Source organism: Callionymus lyra, chromosome 14 (assembly GCF_982586985.1).
Source record: "Callionymus lyra chromosome 14, fCalLyr1.hap1.1, whole genome shotgun sequence".
Lineage (NCBI taxonomy): Eukaryota > Metazoa > Chordata > Actinopteri > Syngnathiformes > Callionymidae > Callionymus > Callionymus lyra.
Genome location: NC_141831.1, coordinates 10,654,865 through 10,676,086, shown reverse-complemented (window position 1 = coordinate 10,676,086; position 21,222 = coordinate 10,654,865). Strand labels below are relative to the sequence as shown.

Genomic DNA, 21,222 nt, shown 5'->3' with positions numbered 1-21,222 from the left:
GTAGCACTGCTTTGGCGCACTTTTTCCTTGTCCCTTCTGTAATTTTTCAGTGGCAGTCAAGATCGCCTCAGCCAAGAACAAGTGTTTAGAGACCAAGACTTTTTACAGATCACGACCAGAACTGAAAATTTGAAAAATGTTCCCCATATAAAATACACTTTTGTCTGACAAAATTGAAGAACATTTGTACCATATTTGATTCGTTTTTTGACGACATTCTGTCAATGGATCTCTGGAATGGGCTATAAGACGTTGTTGATGGGAGTAGGCTGCAACGCGGCGCTCCAGCTTACCATCAGGTGCAATCAGGGTAAAGATCTTTGCGCTTGATGGAGTCTACTGACTCCTTTAAGAAATATCTTAAGACGTTTCTATTTGTTCAGGCTCTTCCTTGGTTTTCTGGAACTCCTGTTGTGTTATCAGTTTTATCTTGACCTTTAAAATATATCATTATTGAATATTGTTTTGATTGTTTAAGCGCTTTGTGACCCTGGTCTAGAAAAGCGCTATACAAATAAGAATTACTTACTTACTTACTTACTTACTTACTTAAAGTGTCTAGTAGGAGAACTTACATTCCCACGATCCTTAGAACTCTGCATTGGCTGCCAGTTTCTTTCAGGATCAATTTTTAAATTCTGGTTCTTACTTTTCAGATCTATTCATAGGACAAGACAACCTAAGACCAAGACTGTAGACTGACAAGACAAAGACCCAGTTTTAAAGTGGTCTCAAGACCAAAACCAGTACTTGTACTTAGGACCACAACGCAGTCCCTTATAACCGTCACAGAATATTAAGTGGCTCCTGAGAAAGTTTAATCGCTCGCCCCTGGACAGTACCAAGGGTTTTCGTATCCCGATGATAGCGGCGGGGCCGAGACAAGTTTGGGGTCATCCATTATTTATTTTCGAGTGAGTAACAAGAAAAATCACCAAGCTTAGCCCAGGAAGCAACACTTTTAACGTATAAATGAAGCGTTACGGAGCGTAATTCGTTCCCTACTTGGGAGTTGTTCTCGAACGCTGCAGGGTTTTCTTTTCTTTCTGCGCACAAACTCGTCGGGAAAACAAAGCCGAGATGTTGAAGCCAGAGGCAAACAATCCCACTGCAGGAGAGCGAAACGGATTTGAATTTTTGGGGATTTTGATGAACGGAATAAACCTCTGGCACTGCCCCCCCCCCCCCACTTCACCGTCATAAACCATCCCGTCCTCTACCTGCCAGTTGTCGGGCCCTTCCTGCGCAGAATCAGGACGAGGCGGTGCCTCCGATCCAAAACGAAACCCCTTTGATGTTTCCTGGAATAATTTTCTGCCTACTTCTGCTTTTCTATTTTATGCTCCCTTTTGAATTTTGATTGCGACTTCGGGGCACTTTTTTTCCCCCTTCACTGCGAGCTCTGTTCTAATTCAAAGGCTTTTGTCGGGAAAAACAACATGTCATTTGTCCCTTACTTTTGTGTCGCGTCACGCTATAAAGGTTGAAATCTAATTTATCTGGGTTTTTTTTAGGTTAAATGTTTTGCGGCGACGGCGTGTATGTATGTGTGTGTGTGTGTGTGTGTGTGTGTGTGTTTACGAATCGCCGTCTGATTCCTTGGAGGGGCGTTGAAACTTGAGAGGACGCCTAAAACACTGTGGCATAATTGAGATTCCTTTATCTTCTGTCTCATCAATTAATGTGCAATTTTCCATTTAATCACGAGCACGCTCGCGTTATTTGCAATTTAGATGAGGTTTGATACCAGAGGAGATGCCTTTAAGCTGGTACCGGTTGGATTCAGTAGCGGAAAAAAAAACCCTGATCTGTATGCAAAATTTAAAAAAAAGAGCAAAGATGCGACACGAACGATGAGGAAAACGCTAGCAAGCGTTAAACTGCTGGTGTTGATATCTCAGTTATTTCAGTTTCGACGTTTCAAAACACGACGATTTTGCAGATGAAACCTGGAATATTGTCAAGCGTACGACTATCTGGGTATTTTGGAACATTCTGTTAAATCCATATCCTGACTTGAGACACTAATAACCGGAAAAATTACCACATTATGATAACATTTCCTTAAAGAATCATCTACATAAAAGCACCTTCAAGTTTACTCTCAACAATCAGGATGATTCTCTTGTAACCCTAAAGCAAATTTGCCATTGTGGCCTTTGAGCAGATTGTGGCCCTAGAGGGTCATAACAAACCCTACTATTCAACCAGCAACATTTAAAATATTGTAAAAATATAAAATGTAATTGCCACACAGGTCAAAGAACACAAAGTTCAAATTTCTTTCTTATTTTTTACAGGAGTATTAGTAGAAGTAGTATTGATAGATTTAGTAGTAGTAGTAGTAGAAGTAGTAGAAGAAGTAGAAAAAGTGGTAATAGAAGTATTAGTTGTTAAAACTATTAGTAGTAGAAGTAGTATTGATAGACTTTGTAGGCTGCATCGTAAAAAAAACCCAGAATAAAATGTGTTAAAAGTAGTAAAAAAGATTTTTGATTTGTCACGTTTTTCAATGATTTCAAGGATAGAAGTTGGTGATAAATCATTCAATGTGATTTTTTATTTTATTTTAGGTAACTATTTACATTTTTTCTATTTAGGCCTTTGGCTTGTTAATTTTTTTTTTTTTAACTTAATGGCCCCTCGCATCTGTGTAAAATGTGTCCCCTGAGGAATAATTAATTCCCCAAAAGATCCCAAAATTTGTAATTTCTCTGAGTATTTGTTACCATTTAAAAAGATTTCAGTGATTATTTAAAAACATCTTTTATTAAATTAGAATTATATACAGTTTATATATATATATATTTATATATGAAAAAAAAGTATATTGGATAAAATAATTATATATATATATATATAATCATATAAATCAATAAAAATCACATTGTCGTGAAAACCGAAGTGTCTCCATCCTTGACTGCTACAGATTTTAATACTTTAAGTATATTTAGCTTGATTGTATTACTTTATTTTTGCTCGATAGTCCTAATATATCCAGATGGAGCCCCGGCTCCCCTTCAAAGTTTAAGAGCAAAGTGTAGTTTCCTGTTCTATTTGGAAAGTTGCCTAAAAATGTTCCAAGCTGTTAACAATGTTTTCGTATAAATGCCGACAATTACAAAACCTCCTTGGCAGAGGTAATAATAATAATACATTTTATTTAAAGGCGTCTTTTGTTGCACTATAGGAAATAGTTTGATAGTTTTCCTCTTGTTTCAAATATGAATAGAGTTTTAAATTCACGTTCACTCTAAGAATAAGGGTCTAACGATTATTTGTGATTTTATTAAACCTTCCTGGTTTTTATCTCCTGCAATAAGCGAGTCCTCGTGTTCCGTCACAACACAAATTGAGCTTTTTTTTTTTTTTTTTTCTATTTCCTCCCGACTCGGCGCCAAATAATGCCAATCATGGGCTTCAGTGGTCAGGTGGATTTACTGCACATTCCTATTTCCTAGGAACACTCGCGTCTCGTCTTGAAACTCGCCGTCCTTCTGTCCAGGTGAGCTTCAGGTGGAGATTTTTTAGTTTCCTGTTACGTTAAAAACAGAAACCAAAACACCTTCAGAAAGAGGTCTTTTTCAGACACATAGGTTAGATGTAGCTGCAGGTTGAAGCCCCTGCTGTGTCTGCGGGTGTATTGAAGCCACAACGGGGGGTCTCTGGAGTGTGTGTGTGTCGAAAATGTGTGTGTCCGTCTCCAATTAGCCTGTGGATAGAGGCAGTGGTTACAATGGTGTTCCTCAGGGTGTAGACCTCAACCCTGTGGGGGTCAGGCCTACAGCAGTTAGCCCTAATTAGCCCCCTGGATTAGCTTGCTAACTAGCGTAGACGCCCGTGCTGTGTTGGTTAGTATGCATCAGGATAGTGTGCGTATGTACTTACTAGTACGCAAATTCTCGACTGATAGTATGTCTCAAATCAAACACTGCTGCTACGCACTAACCCAGGGGTGGGCAAAAAAAAATCCTCAGGGGCCACATTATATACTGTAACTGTTATAAGGGGCCGTCAAGCCAAAATAAATAACAAACAAAAAATGTATAAAAGGGAATTCTTAAATAAGCTTTGGTGTTAATCTGATTGTATAGGTAGAACTTAGAACTTTATGTAGAACTAAATTGTTTTTATTCCAATTAGACACAGCAATACAGCAATTTTTCATAAAAAATAAAATAAGAACAAGAGAAATAAAGATAAAGAACAAGATGATACAATCTAAGTCTAAAGATAAAGATACTTACTGACTTACTTACAAATATGTATTTTATTTAAGATTTAAAAAAAAAAAAGAGAATTAAATTAAATACATTTCTAAATTAAAAAAATAAATTGTATCAAACACATTATGCCATAACATGCAATAGGTTTTTAGTTTTAAAATAAGTTTTGTAATATTTAATTTAATATAAATTCCATTTTACAAACTCCTAAAATTAGAAACATTTCCAAGAAAAAGAAAAGAGAGAAAAAACATCCAAGACCTTTTCACAAGTTACATGTGTAGCTGTACTAGTATTAAAATGGTTTGATAGCCATTGGAAACATAAGGTTGGCGGGCCACATATAAACCAGAAATGACGCAACAGCTTCTTCTTCTACTACTATTTAACAATAGTTGCTGTAGGAACACTATCGACACCTGCTGGCAGCCTTTTTTTGCAAGTTCGGATCAAGAAATAGGAGAAACAAAATATTCGCGAAATATTTACTCTGTTATGAAAATGCACTCGATTCGAGTGGTAGCAACGTCACTAAGATGGCAGCCGTTTAGGGTAGAAAGTGTCCATTGATTAATACTTGTCGGCGTTTAAGTACGCCAATTTAGTGTGCACAGCGCACTACCTTTTGCGTGCTAAGAATTGAGACGCACTTATGCACCGAAAATACTAAGTTTAAGTACGCAAGTATGCGATTTTTGAGTCTGTGGTTAGCAAAACATGTATTTTTTGCTAACCGGTTTCTTCTTTCCGTTACAGTCTCAATGTGAAGCCATCCCATGATGCAACATGTGTCCCCAGCGCCTGCAGTGACGATGATGGCCACCCAGAGCGTTCCTCCACCATCGTACCAAGAGAGCCAACAGGTCAGAGCAAACCTTCAAAATAAAAGTCAGATTTTTCTTTTAAAATTTTACTCGTGATCCGATTGTTCATGTTGTATTTATCGATGAGACAAAATGTCCGCCGAGACGCGTTTGTCGGGGCCACGGGTCAGAACCGGGTCTAATCGCATCCAGCTTTGTCTTTTCCCCGCCGACCGTCCCATGGCGAGGCGGGTTCATTCAACCGTACCTCCACCATCACAACCCCCCCCCACCCTCCACCCCCCCACCCTCCATGCCTTCGCCCAGAGGATTAGTGCCAGGGGAGGAATCCGGAGCTTCCAGTTTGGCAAATGCAAATGAGAGCTAGTTAAGTGTGAAGAAGCTAATTTATTTCCCATTTGGTTGCTGGATTAAGATTTGGAGCTTCCTGTCGAACCCACCGCAGACGAGAGTGGGAAGTTGTTTCATGTGAGGAAAATACTTCCACCATATAGACGAGAAAATAGCGACGTTGATGCTAATGCGGATAAGCTACAGGTACTCGCTGTTTTTAGCGACCGAACCTGGACCCGTCGTTCATCGGCCCGTGAGTCAGAAACGTGTCTTTTTGGGGTTTTCGGCAGAAATGCATGTTCCATATGATGGTCGCAAACTCCGCCCACTTTTCTTCGTCCTATCAAGATGAGTGTTTGCTGTCTGTGTAGCATGTTAGCTTATTAGCTTCTTCTACAGACAAACACTCTTTTACTACTAATACTTCTATTAATACTATTTCTACTGCTACTAAGTCTATCAATACTTCTTCTACTACTTATAATTATATTACTACTACTTCTACTTCTACTACTACTAGGTCTATCAATACTTCTTCTACTACTCATATTTTTTACTACTAATACTACTACTACTACTATTATTTCTACTTCTACTTCTACTTCTACTTCTACTACTACTACTACTTCTACATCTACTTTTAATTCTATTGTTACTGCTTGTACTTCTACTACTTCTAATTCTACTACGTCTACTACTACTGCTACTACTACTTCTAATTACACTATGTCTACAACTACTATTTCTACTTCTTCCACTTCTTCTTCTACTATTACTAATTTACTTCTATTACTAATACTTATAATTGTACTTCTTTTACAACTGCGTCTACTAATAATACATCTACTACTATTAGTACTTCATTTATTACTACTACTTCTGATTTACTTATATTACTACTACTACTATAACTTCTACTTCTACTACTACTAGTGCTGCTTCTACTACTACATCTACTACTAGAGCTACTTCTATTACTTTTAATTCTGCTACCACTACTACTTACTACTACTACTACTACTACTATAACTTCTACTTCTACTACTACTAGTGCTGCTTCTATTACTACTACATCTACTACTAGAGCTACTTCTGTTACTTTTATTTCTGCTACTGCTACTATTACTTCTACTTCTACTACTATGTCTACTACTACTACTTATATTGCTACTTCTACTTCTACTTCTTTTGACTTTCAATCCTAATGAAAAACTTTGAATCAGTTGAGTTCACAGGTCCAGGTTCAGCGTTCACACATTGCATTTTCTTCAAAATCAATTATTCTAGTTAATATTTAGACTCAATAAAGTGTTTATTTAGCAAGTTTGTGGTTCCACAAATATTTGCTGAAAACACTAATTAAAAAACAAAAAGGAACCACATCGGACCAGAGTGTGCCTTGTTCGATTACAAAATCCATCGGATTGCTTTGCTACTTAACAGCTCGATTAAAGGGCGACAACCTGTCAGTCGACAGTGATTCACAACAAGAAACCATCGTCTTCATCTGTAGTCACTCAGCGTCACCAACACGTCTCAGCATATTACGGTTGAAGAGTGATTAACAGGAGGGAGACGGCGGCTATGTCGCTAACTAACAGCCATAAGCAAGAAACTTCTGAGGGGTAATAATACTACTACTTATACTACGTATACTACTATTACTACCAAGTCTACCAATACTACTTATACTACTAATACTTTCACTATTAATACTTCCATTACTACTATTTCTATTTATACCACTACTAAGTATATCAATACTACTTCTACTTCTATTAATACTTCTACTACTACTACTACTACTTCTACTTCTACTACTACTACTAATACTACTACTACTACTACTACTACTACTACTACTACTCTCATTCTATCAATACTACTTCTACTACTAATAGTTTTACCACTAATGCTTCTATTACCACTTTTTCTACTTCTACTTCCACTACTACTACTACTTCTAGTACAACTTCAGACATTAGACTTTCTTTTATTGTCATTGCACAGAAAACATAGCAGTGAAACTGGCAACGAAATTTCTTTGCTTGGCAACATTTACTACTACTGGCAACCGTTACTACTACTACTAAAAGTTTTTTAGTACTAATAGGTCTATTACTACTATTTGTACTACTACTACTGCTATAGAGACTACTATTTTTTTTTACTACTAATACTTCTATTACTACTTTTCTATCTTCTTCTTCTACATATTTTACTACTAAGTCAATAAGCATAGTATGCCGTTAGCTTAATTTTCAACGACCTACACCATAGACTCAAAGTCCTATTTTGTTCTATGTACTATATATAGTATATATTTCTATATACTATATATTCTATATACTCTATTTTTCTATAACACTATATTTATTTGTGTCTTGTTTTTGTCCACAGATGACGGGCACGACTCAGCAAAACACTAAGACCCCACAGGTCCACATCCCAGCAGCCTCCCCGGCAGGAAATACCTCCGTCAGTGTGACACTCGACCCACAAGCACAACTAGAGTCCGACAAAAGGGCGGTTTACAGGTTGGTGGCTCAATTCTTAATAGTTTTGAGAAAGGATTGAGTAGATAAAAATGACAAAAATAAAAGTTTTATTCTTTAAATTATATCTCAACTTAACGCTGAGTCAGTAGCAGCCTTTGGCTGATTCTTGTTGACTAGTTTACTAGGTTTTATTAATAGTTAAGAACTTTATTTGGGAGTAAACTTGACTTCTACTTCTACTTCTACTACTATTACTAACACTGCTACTACTACTTCTACTACTACTTCTACTACTAATACTATTACTTCTACCTGTACTACTTCTACTTCTACTACTATTTCTACTACTGCTACTGCTTCTACTTCATCTACTATTTCTAGTACTTGTTCTACTTCTACTACTTCAATTTCCACTAGTACTACTGCTATTTTTACTTCTACATCTTCTACTACTTTTAATACTACTACTTTTACCACTACTACTTCTACTTTTACTTCTTCCATTACTACTTCTGCTACTACTGCTACTCTATTAACGTCAACTACTACTTCTACTACTAATAATAATACTACTTCTACAACTACTACTTCCACTACTCCTTCTACTACTTCTAATGACATCTATTAACTAATTCTAGTAGTACTACTGCTATTTCTACTGCTACTTTTAAGTCTACAACTACTTCTACTTCACTTCTTCCACTACTAATAATTCTACTACATCTACTTTTAATTCTACTTCTACTACTTCAGTTAATTCAAACTTTTTCTGTCTTATCTATCTTTTTATTTTTTGCCATCATTTCAACTTTTTGACTCATTTTCATCTCTAATAAACGATATAAAAACACCTTTCAGACAGTAATAGTTATACGGTAATAATCAACATGGTCCAGAGCTTCAAGGTCAGCAAGTATTACTGAGGAAACACTAGTTTTATTCAACACCGAAAACCACTGACTTGAACGTCTGAATGTAAGTATAAAAAAGACAAACTATTAATTCAGTAGGATTTGTTATAAAAAAAACATCTTCTCAATTCTTTCATTTCATTTCCTCGTCTGCTGTCTGACAAAATGACTGTTAGCTGCTGATATTTGCGACAAAGTCACTTTATTAAATCTCTCAAAGTACATGTGACTTGAAAGCCTTTTCGAAATTGCAATTAAAAAAAACCCCGTCTTCTCTGAATTTAAAATAAATCGTTGTGGAACCAAAGAGCGCCACCAGTAAATGTGTTCACTCATCAAAGCGCGGCACAAGCACCCTCAATTTCCTTGTCTTTGACTTGAATAAATTGGCTTAAAATTAACTCCGCGGACGGATGAGAAAACTCCGACAGAGCAGTGTATTCTGGGAAACGGTCCAGCTACTTTTCATTCACTCGAACAATGAGACAATGAGTGAATTAACCTCGACAACCCCAAGTTGTTGGGGTTTTTTTTCTCTCTAGGGTTTTTGTACTCGGTCTGCGTTTGCTTCTCACTGCGCTGTTGGAAATCTTTTTGAATAGGTTGATTCTTTTTTTCTTCTTCTTCAGGATATCGCAGTGTTTGATGAGAGTCGGGTAAAGGTCGCACAAAACAGTATTTGTGGCAGGAAGTTTGAAATGAATGGAGATGTTTTTTCCTTTGTAATTTCAATTCAACTTTTTAACACTGCATTTTTATACTCCTTGATCGAAGGCAGGCAAATGAAATTACATCAGGGGCCACATTAAATGCTGTGACTGTCATCAGGGGCCGTCAAACCAATAGAAAGACAAAACAAAACCTACATAATAAAAACATAATAATACACAAAAGATTAAAATACGTCATGACATTTTTATACAATAAGTTATGATGAAAGTCATGGTTTTCTTATTAATACATTTTTATTTTTTTTCTTCCTATTTCTTCCAAAAAATATACTTAATAAATATTCTATCTTTTTATTTTATTTAAATGAAAAAAACGTTACCCTTTTAATTATTTTATTTCATTCAAAATTGTTTTGAGGAAAATAAATATTTATCCTTTTTCTTTTATTTCATTCAAAACTTTAGTTTAAAATTATTTTAAGGAAAAATAAAAATGTTACCTTTTTTTTCTTTTATTTCATTCAAAATATACTTTCCTATTTCTTCCAAAAATATACTTAATAAATATTCTATCTTTTTCTTTTATTTAAATGAAAAATGACAATGTTAGCTTGTTTTCTTTTATTTCCTAAAAAAATATATTTCAAATTTATTTTAAGAAAAATAAAAATGTTATCTTTTTTTATTTTATTTAATTCAAAAATATACTTTAAAATTATTTTAAGAAAAATAAAAATGTTACCTTATTTTCTTTTATTTCATTCAAAAATATAATTTAAAATTATTTTAAGAAAAATAAAAACGTTATCTTTTTTTCTTTTATTTCATTAAAAAAATCTACTTTTATATTATTTTAAGAAAAAATTAAAATTTTATCTTTTTTTTCTTTTATTTCATTCTTGAAAGTTATTTTAACAAAAATAATAACTATTTTTTATTTTATTTCATTCAAATATATACTTGAAAATTATGGAGGACAAATGAATATAAAGCTAAAAAGTCTTGAAAAAGCTTGCTGTAAAGTTGTTGTTATAATCTTGAAATAAATAATAAAAATAAACAATTACAAAAAAAATATAATAATATTCTGAGTCAGCTATCAGACACTAAAAAGACCATTCGTCGAGGCCCCTAGGAAAGCGGTCAAAAGGCCACTTTTGGCCCTCGGGCCACACTTTAATTGGACAGAACCCATTTTTTTTATTCCCTTCTCAATTATAAACCAAAAATGTTTATCTTAAATAAATCAATGCATAAAAATAGTTTGACAACAAACTACTCGTGTCTGTCTATGAATGAATCAGACAAAAGCAAACGATCAAAACTAATCGTCACATCACAGACAATATTCCTTATCTTCGTAAAACCTTCTTTATTCGCTGAATTTTTACCACCACGCACGACTCGAAGTGTCTATAAATCAAAAACAAAATCCACCGAAAGTGACGTAAAGTGCAAGACAAGATTGAAACAAATGTTTTCTCCCTTTTGATGTCACATATTAAAGGTGGCGCTAAAAAACCATTAGCTTTCGATCTGTGGCGTCGGGGTAAACTATCACTCCATCTTTAAAACACTGTAGCATAACGAGATTCAATTATCTATTCATGAAGCCCTAAATTATTGAACATTTTTAATCAAGGCGATCTCCGGGTGCTGGAACCAGAAAAAAAAAGAAAAAAAAGTGGCTCTGAATACGAATTAGCCCTTGAACGTCTCCAAATATTCCGCCCTGAGACGATGACGCGGCAGGTCGGCGTTGAACCGTCTGCCTCAGATCTTTGGGGTTTCTCCGGCGGGTATCCGGCGCCGAGTATCCTGTGAGCTCGCTCGTGGGGCCCCCGGGCAAGCTGCTGTGAAGATCCTCAGCGGCTCTTCCGGGGGAATGTAAACCTCCTTTTTTTTTTGGGGAGGTTTACATTTTCGTCGTTCAAAAGACTGACCCCCCCCCACCGTTGTCTTCTATAGAGAATACATTAACGTAATAACGGCAAATGTGTTTCATTAGCTGCTTGATTGGAGTCTTTCTATAAGAGCATCTTTTCCTGAGTGCAGTCATTTATTAATTAATGCAAGTCGCTGTTTAGCATTCACGATGGAGGAACTCCAGCTGCTCCCATTGGTTTTTTTTTTTCATCTGGTTAGAAAGTGGGAGCTTCACACCAGCATCTATTTTTATGATCTGCGCTGCAGAGACGAGCCAAAGTATTCTGTCGAGCTTAACCGCAGAAAAAAAACAAACTGTTTACGATGTTATTGTTTTTGATTCTGGCTACTTTGACAACCCCAAGTGGGGGGCACTTGGAGAAGATAAAGGATTATCTAGTCTACCTTATTCTAGGCACAGAATGGGTCCGGGTTTGCAGTTTTCTGTTGGGGCAATTAAACAAGAAGGAGCTGTCTCGCCTGCAGTTAATACAAAACTCTGCAGCGAGAATTCTGAGCTGCTCTAGTAGAAGAACTCACATTTCCCCGATCCTTAAAACTCTTCACTGGCTGCCAGTTTCTTTCAGGATCAACTCTAAAATTCTGGTTCTTACTTTCAGCTCTGATCATGGTCAGGCTCCTCCTTACATAATTGATCTGATCCAGCCTTACACCCCAGCCCGGGCTCTGAGGTCTGTGGATTGGAATCTACTGATGGTTCCTGAACACGGTTCAGAACCAGAGGAGAGAAATATTTCCAGACTGTTGCTCCTAAGCTTTGGAACGATCTTCCTCTCCTTCTGTGTTTGATATCTACTGACTCCTTCGAGAAGCATCTTAAGACATTCTTATTTGTGTAGGCTTTTTCCTGATTTTCTGGGGCTGCTGTGTTTATCTCTACGTTGTCTTGGTCTTTTAGAGTTTTTAAATTGGATTGTTCAGGCGCTTTGTGACCCTGGTCTAGAAAAGGCTCTTTACAAATAACTGTTACTTACTTACTTACTAAAACTTAATATAAAGGATTTGGAGACACGTCCTGAATAAAAGTGATATTCCAATTTTTAAAAAACATTTTTATTAATTTCCGTTTTGTCACTTCCTTGTCTGACGAGGCTTCTTGAAAGGTAGTACATGTCACCATTACTCAAATTGCGGATAGATAGATAGAAAAAAAGAATTGCTGTTTTTTAATCCAATTGTTACTGCAGGATGTGACATCATCATTAAGTGTCAGCCCGTACAAGTTGCGTACGATGGATACATTCTCAATGTATACCTCTTTTAAATGCTAAACAGGCTTCAAATGTTGCAATGCATCATGGGATTTTTGAAATGGTGGTACTGCTTGTTTGCTGTGGAAATTAAAGGTACACTACATAGTTTGTAGAAATAGTGTTTCTGGCTCCTCCTGGTGTCATAATAGTGATAATGCAAGTTGTTACTAACTTTTAGAATTTTCGTTTTGTCACTTTCTGGTCTGATGATGCTTCTTGAAGGGTAGTTCGTAGTCCAGGTGACCACGATCATTCATCCGGGATAGATGGATGCGCCAAAAAGAATTGCCATTTTTTTAGTTGTATTGTTACTGCGGATGTGACATCATCATTAGGCGACAGACCGGACATGAATCGTACAACGGATACATTCTCGTTGTAAACCTCTTATAACTGTTAAACATGCTTTCAATTTTGCACTACATCCTGGGATTTTTAACTGGTGGTACTGTTTGTTTACTGCGGAAATTAAAGGTACTATACATAGTTTGAAATATAGTGTTTCTGGCTCCCCCTGGTGTCATAATAGTGGTATTTCAAATTTTTCAAACATATTTTGGATCTGATTCTGTCTTTTCCTGGAATAACAATGCTTCTTAAAATTTAGTTTGTAGTCCATGATCATTTAAATATCCTGGATAGATACATATGTCTAAATGCGAAAGACAGAAAAACATGTTTTTATATCAATGCCATTTATTTGACCTTCTTTGGCATGTACTCCAAATAAATGTATTCTTTATTTGCAGTTACATAACCGCTTTAAAAAAAATGTTTTTTATACTATCATAACTTAAGGAAGTGACGTCATCTTTAGACCCTGACACTTTCTGTACGTCAGACACTATTTTAACATATACTGGGATACGGCCTTGATGTAAACCTCTTATAACTGTCACTAACAGTTTTCAAATGTTTTGCAGTGCATTATGGGATTTAAAGTGGTGGCCTATGCGTACGTTGCTTTTCTTTTTGCATTTCACTTTCTAGTCTGATGATTTTTGAATGTAAGTACTCACTCCATGTGACCACTATTATTTAAATATAGGTGATGAAACGAAAAATAAATAAATATATATAATCAAATACTACTTTAATTTTATGTCATCATAAGGCGGCAGCCTGTACACATTCTGTACGAACGATACTAGAACATTTTGCGGTTTGAAGTGGTGACACTGCTTGCATACTGTGGGGCCATTAAAGGGCCTATTTGTAGTTTTAATAGAAAAAGTGTTTCTTGCTCCCCCTAGTGTCGAAATAGCATAACTGCGGTGCCAAGGTTATGTCATTAAAAAGCATGATTAAAGTAAAAATATTTTACTACACGAGTCATGATTGTTTCAAAGTAAACCAATGATTACAGAACAACAACAAAAAAACTTCTCGAATGTTACGTAGTGCTGCATTAAAGAAAGAAATTTGATAAAGATGTCACAGGTTCAACACTGCTCGTCACGAAAACCTTTGAAGAAATCTTCGAAGAAACAAGACGTTTACACACTCAAATATGCCTATTCATCAAGTAAAATCTGTTTCCTCTTTTGCTTTGTTTGATCAAAAACATCCTAAAAAAAAAGAATTCAAATGATTCTGACCTGTCGAAAGCGATAATGAGTAAATAAACCTTGTTAGAACTGCTTTCAAACATTACCTGACAAATGAAGACTCAAATCATGCAAACAGCCACAAAGGTTTAACGCAATTACAAAAGCGCGACGCAACACAATCGAGCTCGTTCTCCATTTTCCTCTAATTATTTCTTTGGCGCATCCCTTTCGCTAATTGCCAGAACTTTTACGAGGAGACTTCCATCTCAGCATCGCTCTCTTCTCTCGGCTCTGGCTTTTTTTTTTCTTTTTTTTTTATTAGCCGCGGCGTAAATGCCTGCTAGGGTAATTAGCCTAATGAGTTGTGGCATTTACAATAAAGATCCGTCTGGATTCGCCGCATCTTATTAAAAAGCTGGTGAGCTTTTTGTTTTCAGGTTGCAGATGAAGTGCAGTGGTGACGGGGACACGGGCTTAATTGAAAGGGACATCGTAATTGTCCTGTCTTTTAATTTCCTTTCTCTAATGTCCTTGTCGGGGAAGATGACATGTGGTGTGTTGATGCTACTGTTGTGTTAAAGGTCTTTTTCTTTCGATGATAAAAGGTTCTTGGTTTTGGAGGAATATTCTCTGCTGACGATGTTGAAAAGGTTTTGCTAGATATGTGCTGTAGTGGCACTGACTTGATACACCTGGTTAAATCCACTTTTAAAGTCTCTAGTTAACTAGAAATTTTGAACCAATTTGAATTTTGTAAATTTAACATCTCAGTTTAATTCCCTTATTTATACCAATATGATTTATCTTATATTGAACTACTTATAGACGTTCTTTTGGTTCCTACAACCACATTTCTGAACTCCATTTCAGCTTTTTAGGTAATTTTTGTATTACACCTATAATTTCCTGTTCTTAACCCATCTGGGTCTAGGTGACCCGGTGGCCCAAAGACAAATGTGTTCGATGTATCCCTTGCGTTGTCTCTGGGTCGAGGTGAATGGTCTCCGTCACTGCATATGTATTCATGGAAGCCAGGGAGGTGGTTCACTTATGACCCAGAGACAACACAAGGGATACCACAAACAACTTTGTTTTTCGGGCCTGTGGGTCACCTTGACCCAGAGCTAACACAGGGATTCACTTTCCTGCTAACCACAAGTGACTGGATCTAAGATTGTGTAGTGACTGGAAAGAGGAAGATTCGACATAGCCAGAGTTTCAATTTATTGCGAAAAAATATCCTTGTGAAATTTCGTAATGTTTACGATAACGACGGATAATAAACTGAACCAAGGACTTCACTCAACTAGGGGTGAAACCAGTAACAGACAATTACCAGAAATCAGAAAGAACGCCGAAGAATAGAGAACATAACAAAGTGGGATAAAAACACCAATAGATACATATATATTAAAGGATTAATGAAAAGTAACCTAGCGATCAGAACTTGTATGGGGTAGCAATAGGCGAGTCAACCTAAAGCGAGTGTATGTTTAAAAACATTGACAATAACACAAAGAAAAATCTCCAGGAAATTCATGACATGAAGAGGAATGGAAATATTATGGTGATAATCTGACACCACGGACTGTAACAACGGTACTTAATACTGGCTGCTGGATGGTCGACTGCGTACACAAACTATTTTTTTTGGTGTAAAAGATATTTTCCCGTACTTTAGATAAGAACATGGATGGTTTTTAAATGCCTAGATTTGAATATTTATTGCAGTAAAAGTACTAGGAATAACAACATATATAAATAGCTTTGTTTTGGATTCACACCAGCCAAGGTTTTGTTGATCATTTTTATGTTTTGTTGAGAACAAATAAACAGTATTTAAATGTATTTCTGTTTTGTTTTTTTTGTATCCTTTTCCTAAGCATACCAACATTTCACTTTGCATACTATCGCATCCTCGCCTCCGTAGTCGGTCCGTGCTGCAAGCGTCTCCCATGCTGGTCAGTCCGACTGGTTTTGCATTACGATTAGATTTTTAAGGTGTGTGTGTTAGCGGGGAAAACGCAGGCCATGCTGAGTGTCGGAAAACATAAAGAAATACAGGAATTTATACAGCCTCGGGTGTTTTTCATGGCTGTGTGCTGGTAATGGAGGAAGAGAAAGCGAAGGTTTCCCGGACCTCCTCCCGTGTCCGCATCGGGAGGCGAACGCTTTTAATTTGACACACCCGAGGATTGTTTCCTGTGTGTTTGTCTGCGTCTGTGATGCACCATAAAGTCTGTTTATTCTCGCTGCGACACAAATGCAGCGTCGACGGCTCCGGTGCTTGGCCAGCCCGGCATGGAGGCGCTTCGCACCCGCCTGACGGGCTTTAGAAACAGAACCGAAAAAACCTCCCCACCGTCCTTTGCTGGGTCAGCGTGCGGCGGTTGTTTCGATGGCAGCCGAACGCAGGAAGGTGTGTCAAAGCTCAAGTGGTTTTTATTGGCTGTTTCTTTTAGATACTTGTGTTTTTTTACGAGTTACCTCACTGCTTGACTTTGGAGGGAAAAGTTTAAGCATTTTTTCTTTCTTGACTAAACAAGTTGTTAAGTCGAGCTTTTCCTGACTCACTCGCTTCCCAATTTCTTATTAAAACCCCCCCGGAAAAAATTTAAGACCGATGTCCGTGAGCATTTGTAAGTACTGTATTTCCGGATAAGCTAACCCCCCCGTCCGTGCACGCGGGCGAGCTTCAAACATGTAGCCTGAAGGGAAGGGGGTGGCGGCGTGTCGGGAGCGGACGCAGCAGGCCTTCTGCAAAAAAAAAAAAACTGGCTTCAGATATATGGGGGTACAGCGGTCCTGATTAGCCGGCTGAACAGTGGGGAGCTGAGCGCGAGAACAAGGCTTGTACCTTGCTCGGCGCACAGACATTTACACACACCTTTTAATGCCACCCCCACAAGCCCGCACACCCCCGGTGGCCTGCAGGATTATGATGTGAGCAGACAAACATGGTTCGGTCCTTTGATTCCCTTTTTTTTTTTTTTCCGGATGTATTTTCGGTGGCTGTCGGAAGGGAAAAGCGGCGGGTTTTTTTGGGGGGGGGGGGGGAGACAGACTGCCAACCTTAGATCCCACGGTTCGGGTTTTACCAGTCGTGTGACTAAAGGACGCTGGGGAATTTGAAGCTTGCTACATTTTAAAATTTGATCAACCTAAACACGTGTTTATATTTTTCCTTTGATTTTTTACCTTCAAAAGGCGCACAGTGGCTCAGTGGTTAGCGAGATCGTCTCCTCACAGCAAGAAGGTTGCAGGTTCGCTTCCTGGAAACTTGTGACCTTTCTGCTTGGAGTTTGGTGTGTTATCACTGTATTGCGTGGGTTTTCTTCAGGGAAACTGCCCTAGGTATGAGTGTGTGAATGGTTGTATGTCTTTTTTTTAAGGCGTCCTGTCCAGGGTGTCCCCCGCCTCATAGAGGAAACTGGGATAGACTCCAGCCCCTCCCGTAGCCCTCTAAAGGGAATAAGCTGCAGAAAATGAATGATGTTTCCCTTCACACTTTCCATAGAAAATCTTTTTTTAAATGTTGGCATGTTAGACTCAAAGGGTCCAGTGACTCCTCAACCACTTAAGTCATGTATTCATAGCGGACCTGTGTGTATCAATCGCATCAACAAAAAAAAAAAAATCATTTCCAAGTCATCATGCGTCCTGCTGGCCTCTGACTTTTTTCAGTTTGGAGCTTCTGTTGTTGGTGACACAGCACGACGCAGTGCTGGAGGACGGCGCTCCTCTCACAGGTCGTCCCCTAAATCGTTCTTTTATGGCCCTTGTAATGATCCAACCCCCCCCCCACACAACCCACCACCCCTGTCTGCTTTCAACGGATCGTCTCACTGCAGATAGCCGCCGCCGCCGCTTCTGACTTGCCAACATGTACGGGGGAGGGGATGCTCGGGAGGTAAAGGAAGAGAAATGTATTCACACATTTAGTAAATACTTCAGAGATCAAGAATAACTGTGTGATTACTTTTCTTTCTTGAAGTCTATAAAACATTGATTCATTTCAATACAAAAGCACATTAGAATTGGGCGACATAATAACAAATATTACTTTTTAAAATATATGTGGCGACATTTTTTCCCACCTGAGGGTTTCCTTTCATAGGGACTGGTTAAGCAATGATCCTCTGGCTACAGATGGTTGGATGGACAGACAGAAAGATAAATGGATACCTGAAGAGACAAAGGTATAGATAGATGGATGAATATGTAGTCAGTCAGAAAGATAGATGGATAAATGAAGAGACAGGGATAGATAGATAGATAGATAGATAGATAGATAGATAGATAGATAGATAGATAGATAGATACTGTAGATAGATAGATAGATAGATAGATGGATTGACAGACAGATGGTTATAAATGGATGGATGGACAGACGACCAGACAGATGGATAAATCGACAGATGGCAGACAGAAATATGGTTGGAAAGATGGAGAGACAGATGGTTAGATCAATAGATAGATGGACCGACGGACATATGGATAGATAGGTGGACGAATCGATGGTTGGACAGACAGAAAGATGGATAGATGGAATGACTGAAAGATGACAAACCTACAGATGGATGAAAAGATCGACTCGCTGGACAGACAGAAAGATGGTTTGATGGATATTGTATTTTTTGGATGGATGGATGTATTGATGGACATAAATGGATGGATGGATAGGTAGATAGATGGATTAATGGATAGATGGAATGCTAGATCGATGGATGGATGGCATGACGAATAGAAATATTGATGGATAGTTTGAATGTTAGATGGATGGATGAACAAAACATTAGGACACATACAGAAAGATTGATGGAATGATAGGTAGACGGACAGATCGACGAATGGACAGACAGAAATATTGATGACAAATGGAATGATAGATGATGCAGGATTGATAGACATAGATGGTTGGATGGATAGGTAGATGGATGGAATGCCAAATGGAGGAATGAATAGATGGAATGCTAGATGGATGGATAAACGGCTGGACTGATGGAAGGATAGAAATATTGAAGGATAGATGTAATTTTAGATGGATGCATGGACAAAACATTAGGACACAGACAGAAAGATTTATGGAATGATAGGTAGATGGACAGATCGACTGATGGACAGACAGGTAGATAGATGAATGGATTGATAGATGGAATGCTAGATGGATGGATGGATGGATGGATGGATGGCTGGACTGATGGATGGATAGAAATGATGATGACAAATGGAATGAAAGATGGTTGGATGGACAAAACAGTAGGACAGACAGAAAAATGGTGGAAAGATTGAATGATGGATGGATGGATGGATGGATGGATGGATGGATGGATGGATGGATGGATGGATGGATGGATGATGGATGGATGGATGGATGGATGGATGGATGGATTCATGGATCGACTAATGAACAGACAAAACTATAGATGGATAGATGGAATGGTATATGTATGGATGGATGGATGGATGGATGGATGGATGGATGGATGGATGGATGGATGGATGGATGGATGGATCGACTAATGAACAGACAAAACTATAGATGGATAGATGGAATGGTATATGTATGTATGGATGGATGTATGGATGGATGGATGGATGGATGGATGGATGGATGGATGGATGGATGGATGGATGGATGGATGGATCGACTAATGAACGGACAAAACTATAGATGGAATGGTATATGTATGGATGGATGGACAAACAGTAAGACACAGACAGAAAGATGGATGTAAAGATTGAAAAAATAGACGTATGGTCTATTATAAACAACAATCAAACATTTTGCTGTTGAAATATAACATCTTTTTAACGTTTGTAACCTTCTTAAAAACAACACATTTCTTTTGAATCTTCTCGAACATCTTCTCAACTGTTTCCATAATTCTGTGAAAAGCCTTCGAAAAGAAGGTTAAAAGCTTGTTGCTACAATCAACACACAATAACACCTGCACTTAATATATATAAATATCTTGTTAAGACACCATCTGCAGTCTCTCGTCACCATGTTTGTTCTCCTTTACACCCCCCCGTACCCCACCACTCTCCACCCACCTCCGAAAAAATCTCCCTCACCCACTCTCCCCCGCCACAATTAACCAGACGAGGCAGTCGCGTCGCTGCATGTGACCCGTCTGCTTAGTATTCCTGCCACGGCGGGCGAACGGAGCGACATTAAATTGGGATCACGCAGATTAGAGTATAATATAGACGACTATTAAAAGCTGCAAATGAGAGACACGGGTTAGAGCAAGAGCAGGGTCCGCGCCATGCTTGGAGTGGTCTCGCCCTTAGACACACACTTACGCACACGACAACAGTGTCAAGTGTAGACGAAGTGAACGACAACGGAATTCGAAATTGGGACGATATGTGGGTGTGTTTTTCGCCTCCCGGGGACACTTCCCATGACATCTTTATTTATGAACTACATTGAATCATTATGAAACTATATAAGGTAAGGTAAGGTAAAACTTTATGGAAAACTCCTTCGGGAAATTGTTTTTTACCAATAGCCAGCAATTTTTCATAAACAATAAAAAATAATACATAAAAATTAAAATAAGAAGAAGAACATAAAGAGGAAGAACAAGATGACACAATCTAAGTCTAAAGACAAAGACAAAGAACATATGTCAAGGAAAGAAATATATATAAATATATCTATATAAATATATATAAATATATCTATATAAATATATCTATATATATATAAACATATTCTTGCGACGTGTCTTGAAATTTCATTCTTAAACTTCCCGTCTTTTCTCGGACTTCTTTTCGGACTTCCCGTGTGAAAAGTGGGAAATAATGGGCAAAGTGACACCAGTAAGCAGCTTAAACTCTTATATAACAAGCCGCCAAGTGTCCTTGTCGCCCTTTTTTTTTTTTTTCTCTCGAGGAGATGTGTTTGAGAAGTTCCGTCAGGGCTTCCACTTCAAGTCAAAGTTAGACACAAAGACGCAGCGTGACGAGAAGGAAGGAGTTGAGAGGATTTTGGAGGAGT

The 21,222-nt window shown here is 37.7% G+C and overlaps 1 protein-coding gene across 2 annotated transcripts in view; it reads left to right on the top strand.

The window, feature by feature from the left end:
* LOC148066005 (homeobox protein PKNOX2-like) overlaps nucleotides 1-21,222 on the top strand; it is a 104,158-nt gene that overhangs the window by 72,029 nt on the left and 10,907 nt on the right. For both annotated transcript variants that reach the window (XM_087807632.1, XM_087807634.1), the window contains exons 3-4: nucleotides 4,983-5,089; nucleotides 7,784-7,920. In XM_087807632.1, coding sequence (XP_087663758.1) covers nucleotides 5,003-5,089; nucleotides 7,784-7,920 — 224 coding nt within the window. In that variant the 5' untranslated portion in view covers nucleotides 4,983-5,002. The remainder of the gene's footprint in view (nucleotides 1-4,982; nucleotides 5,090-7,783; nucleotides 7,921-21,222) is intronic.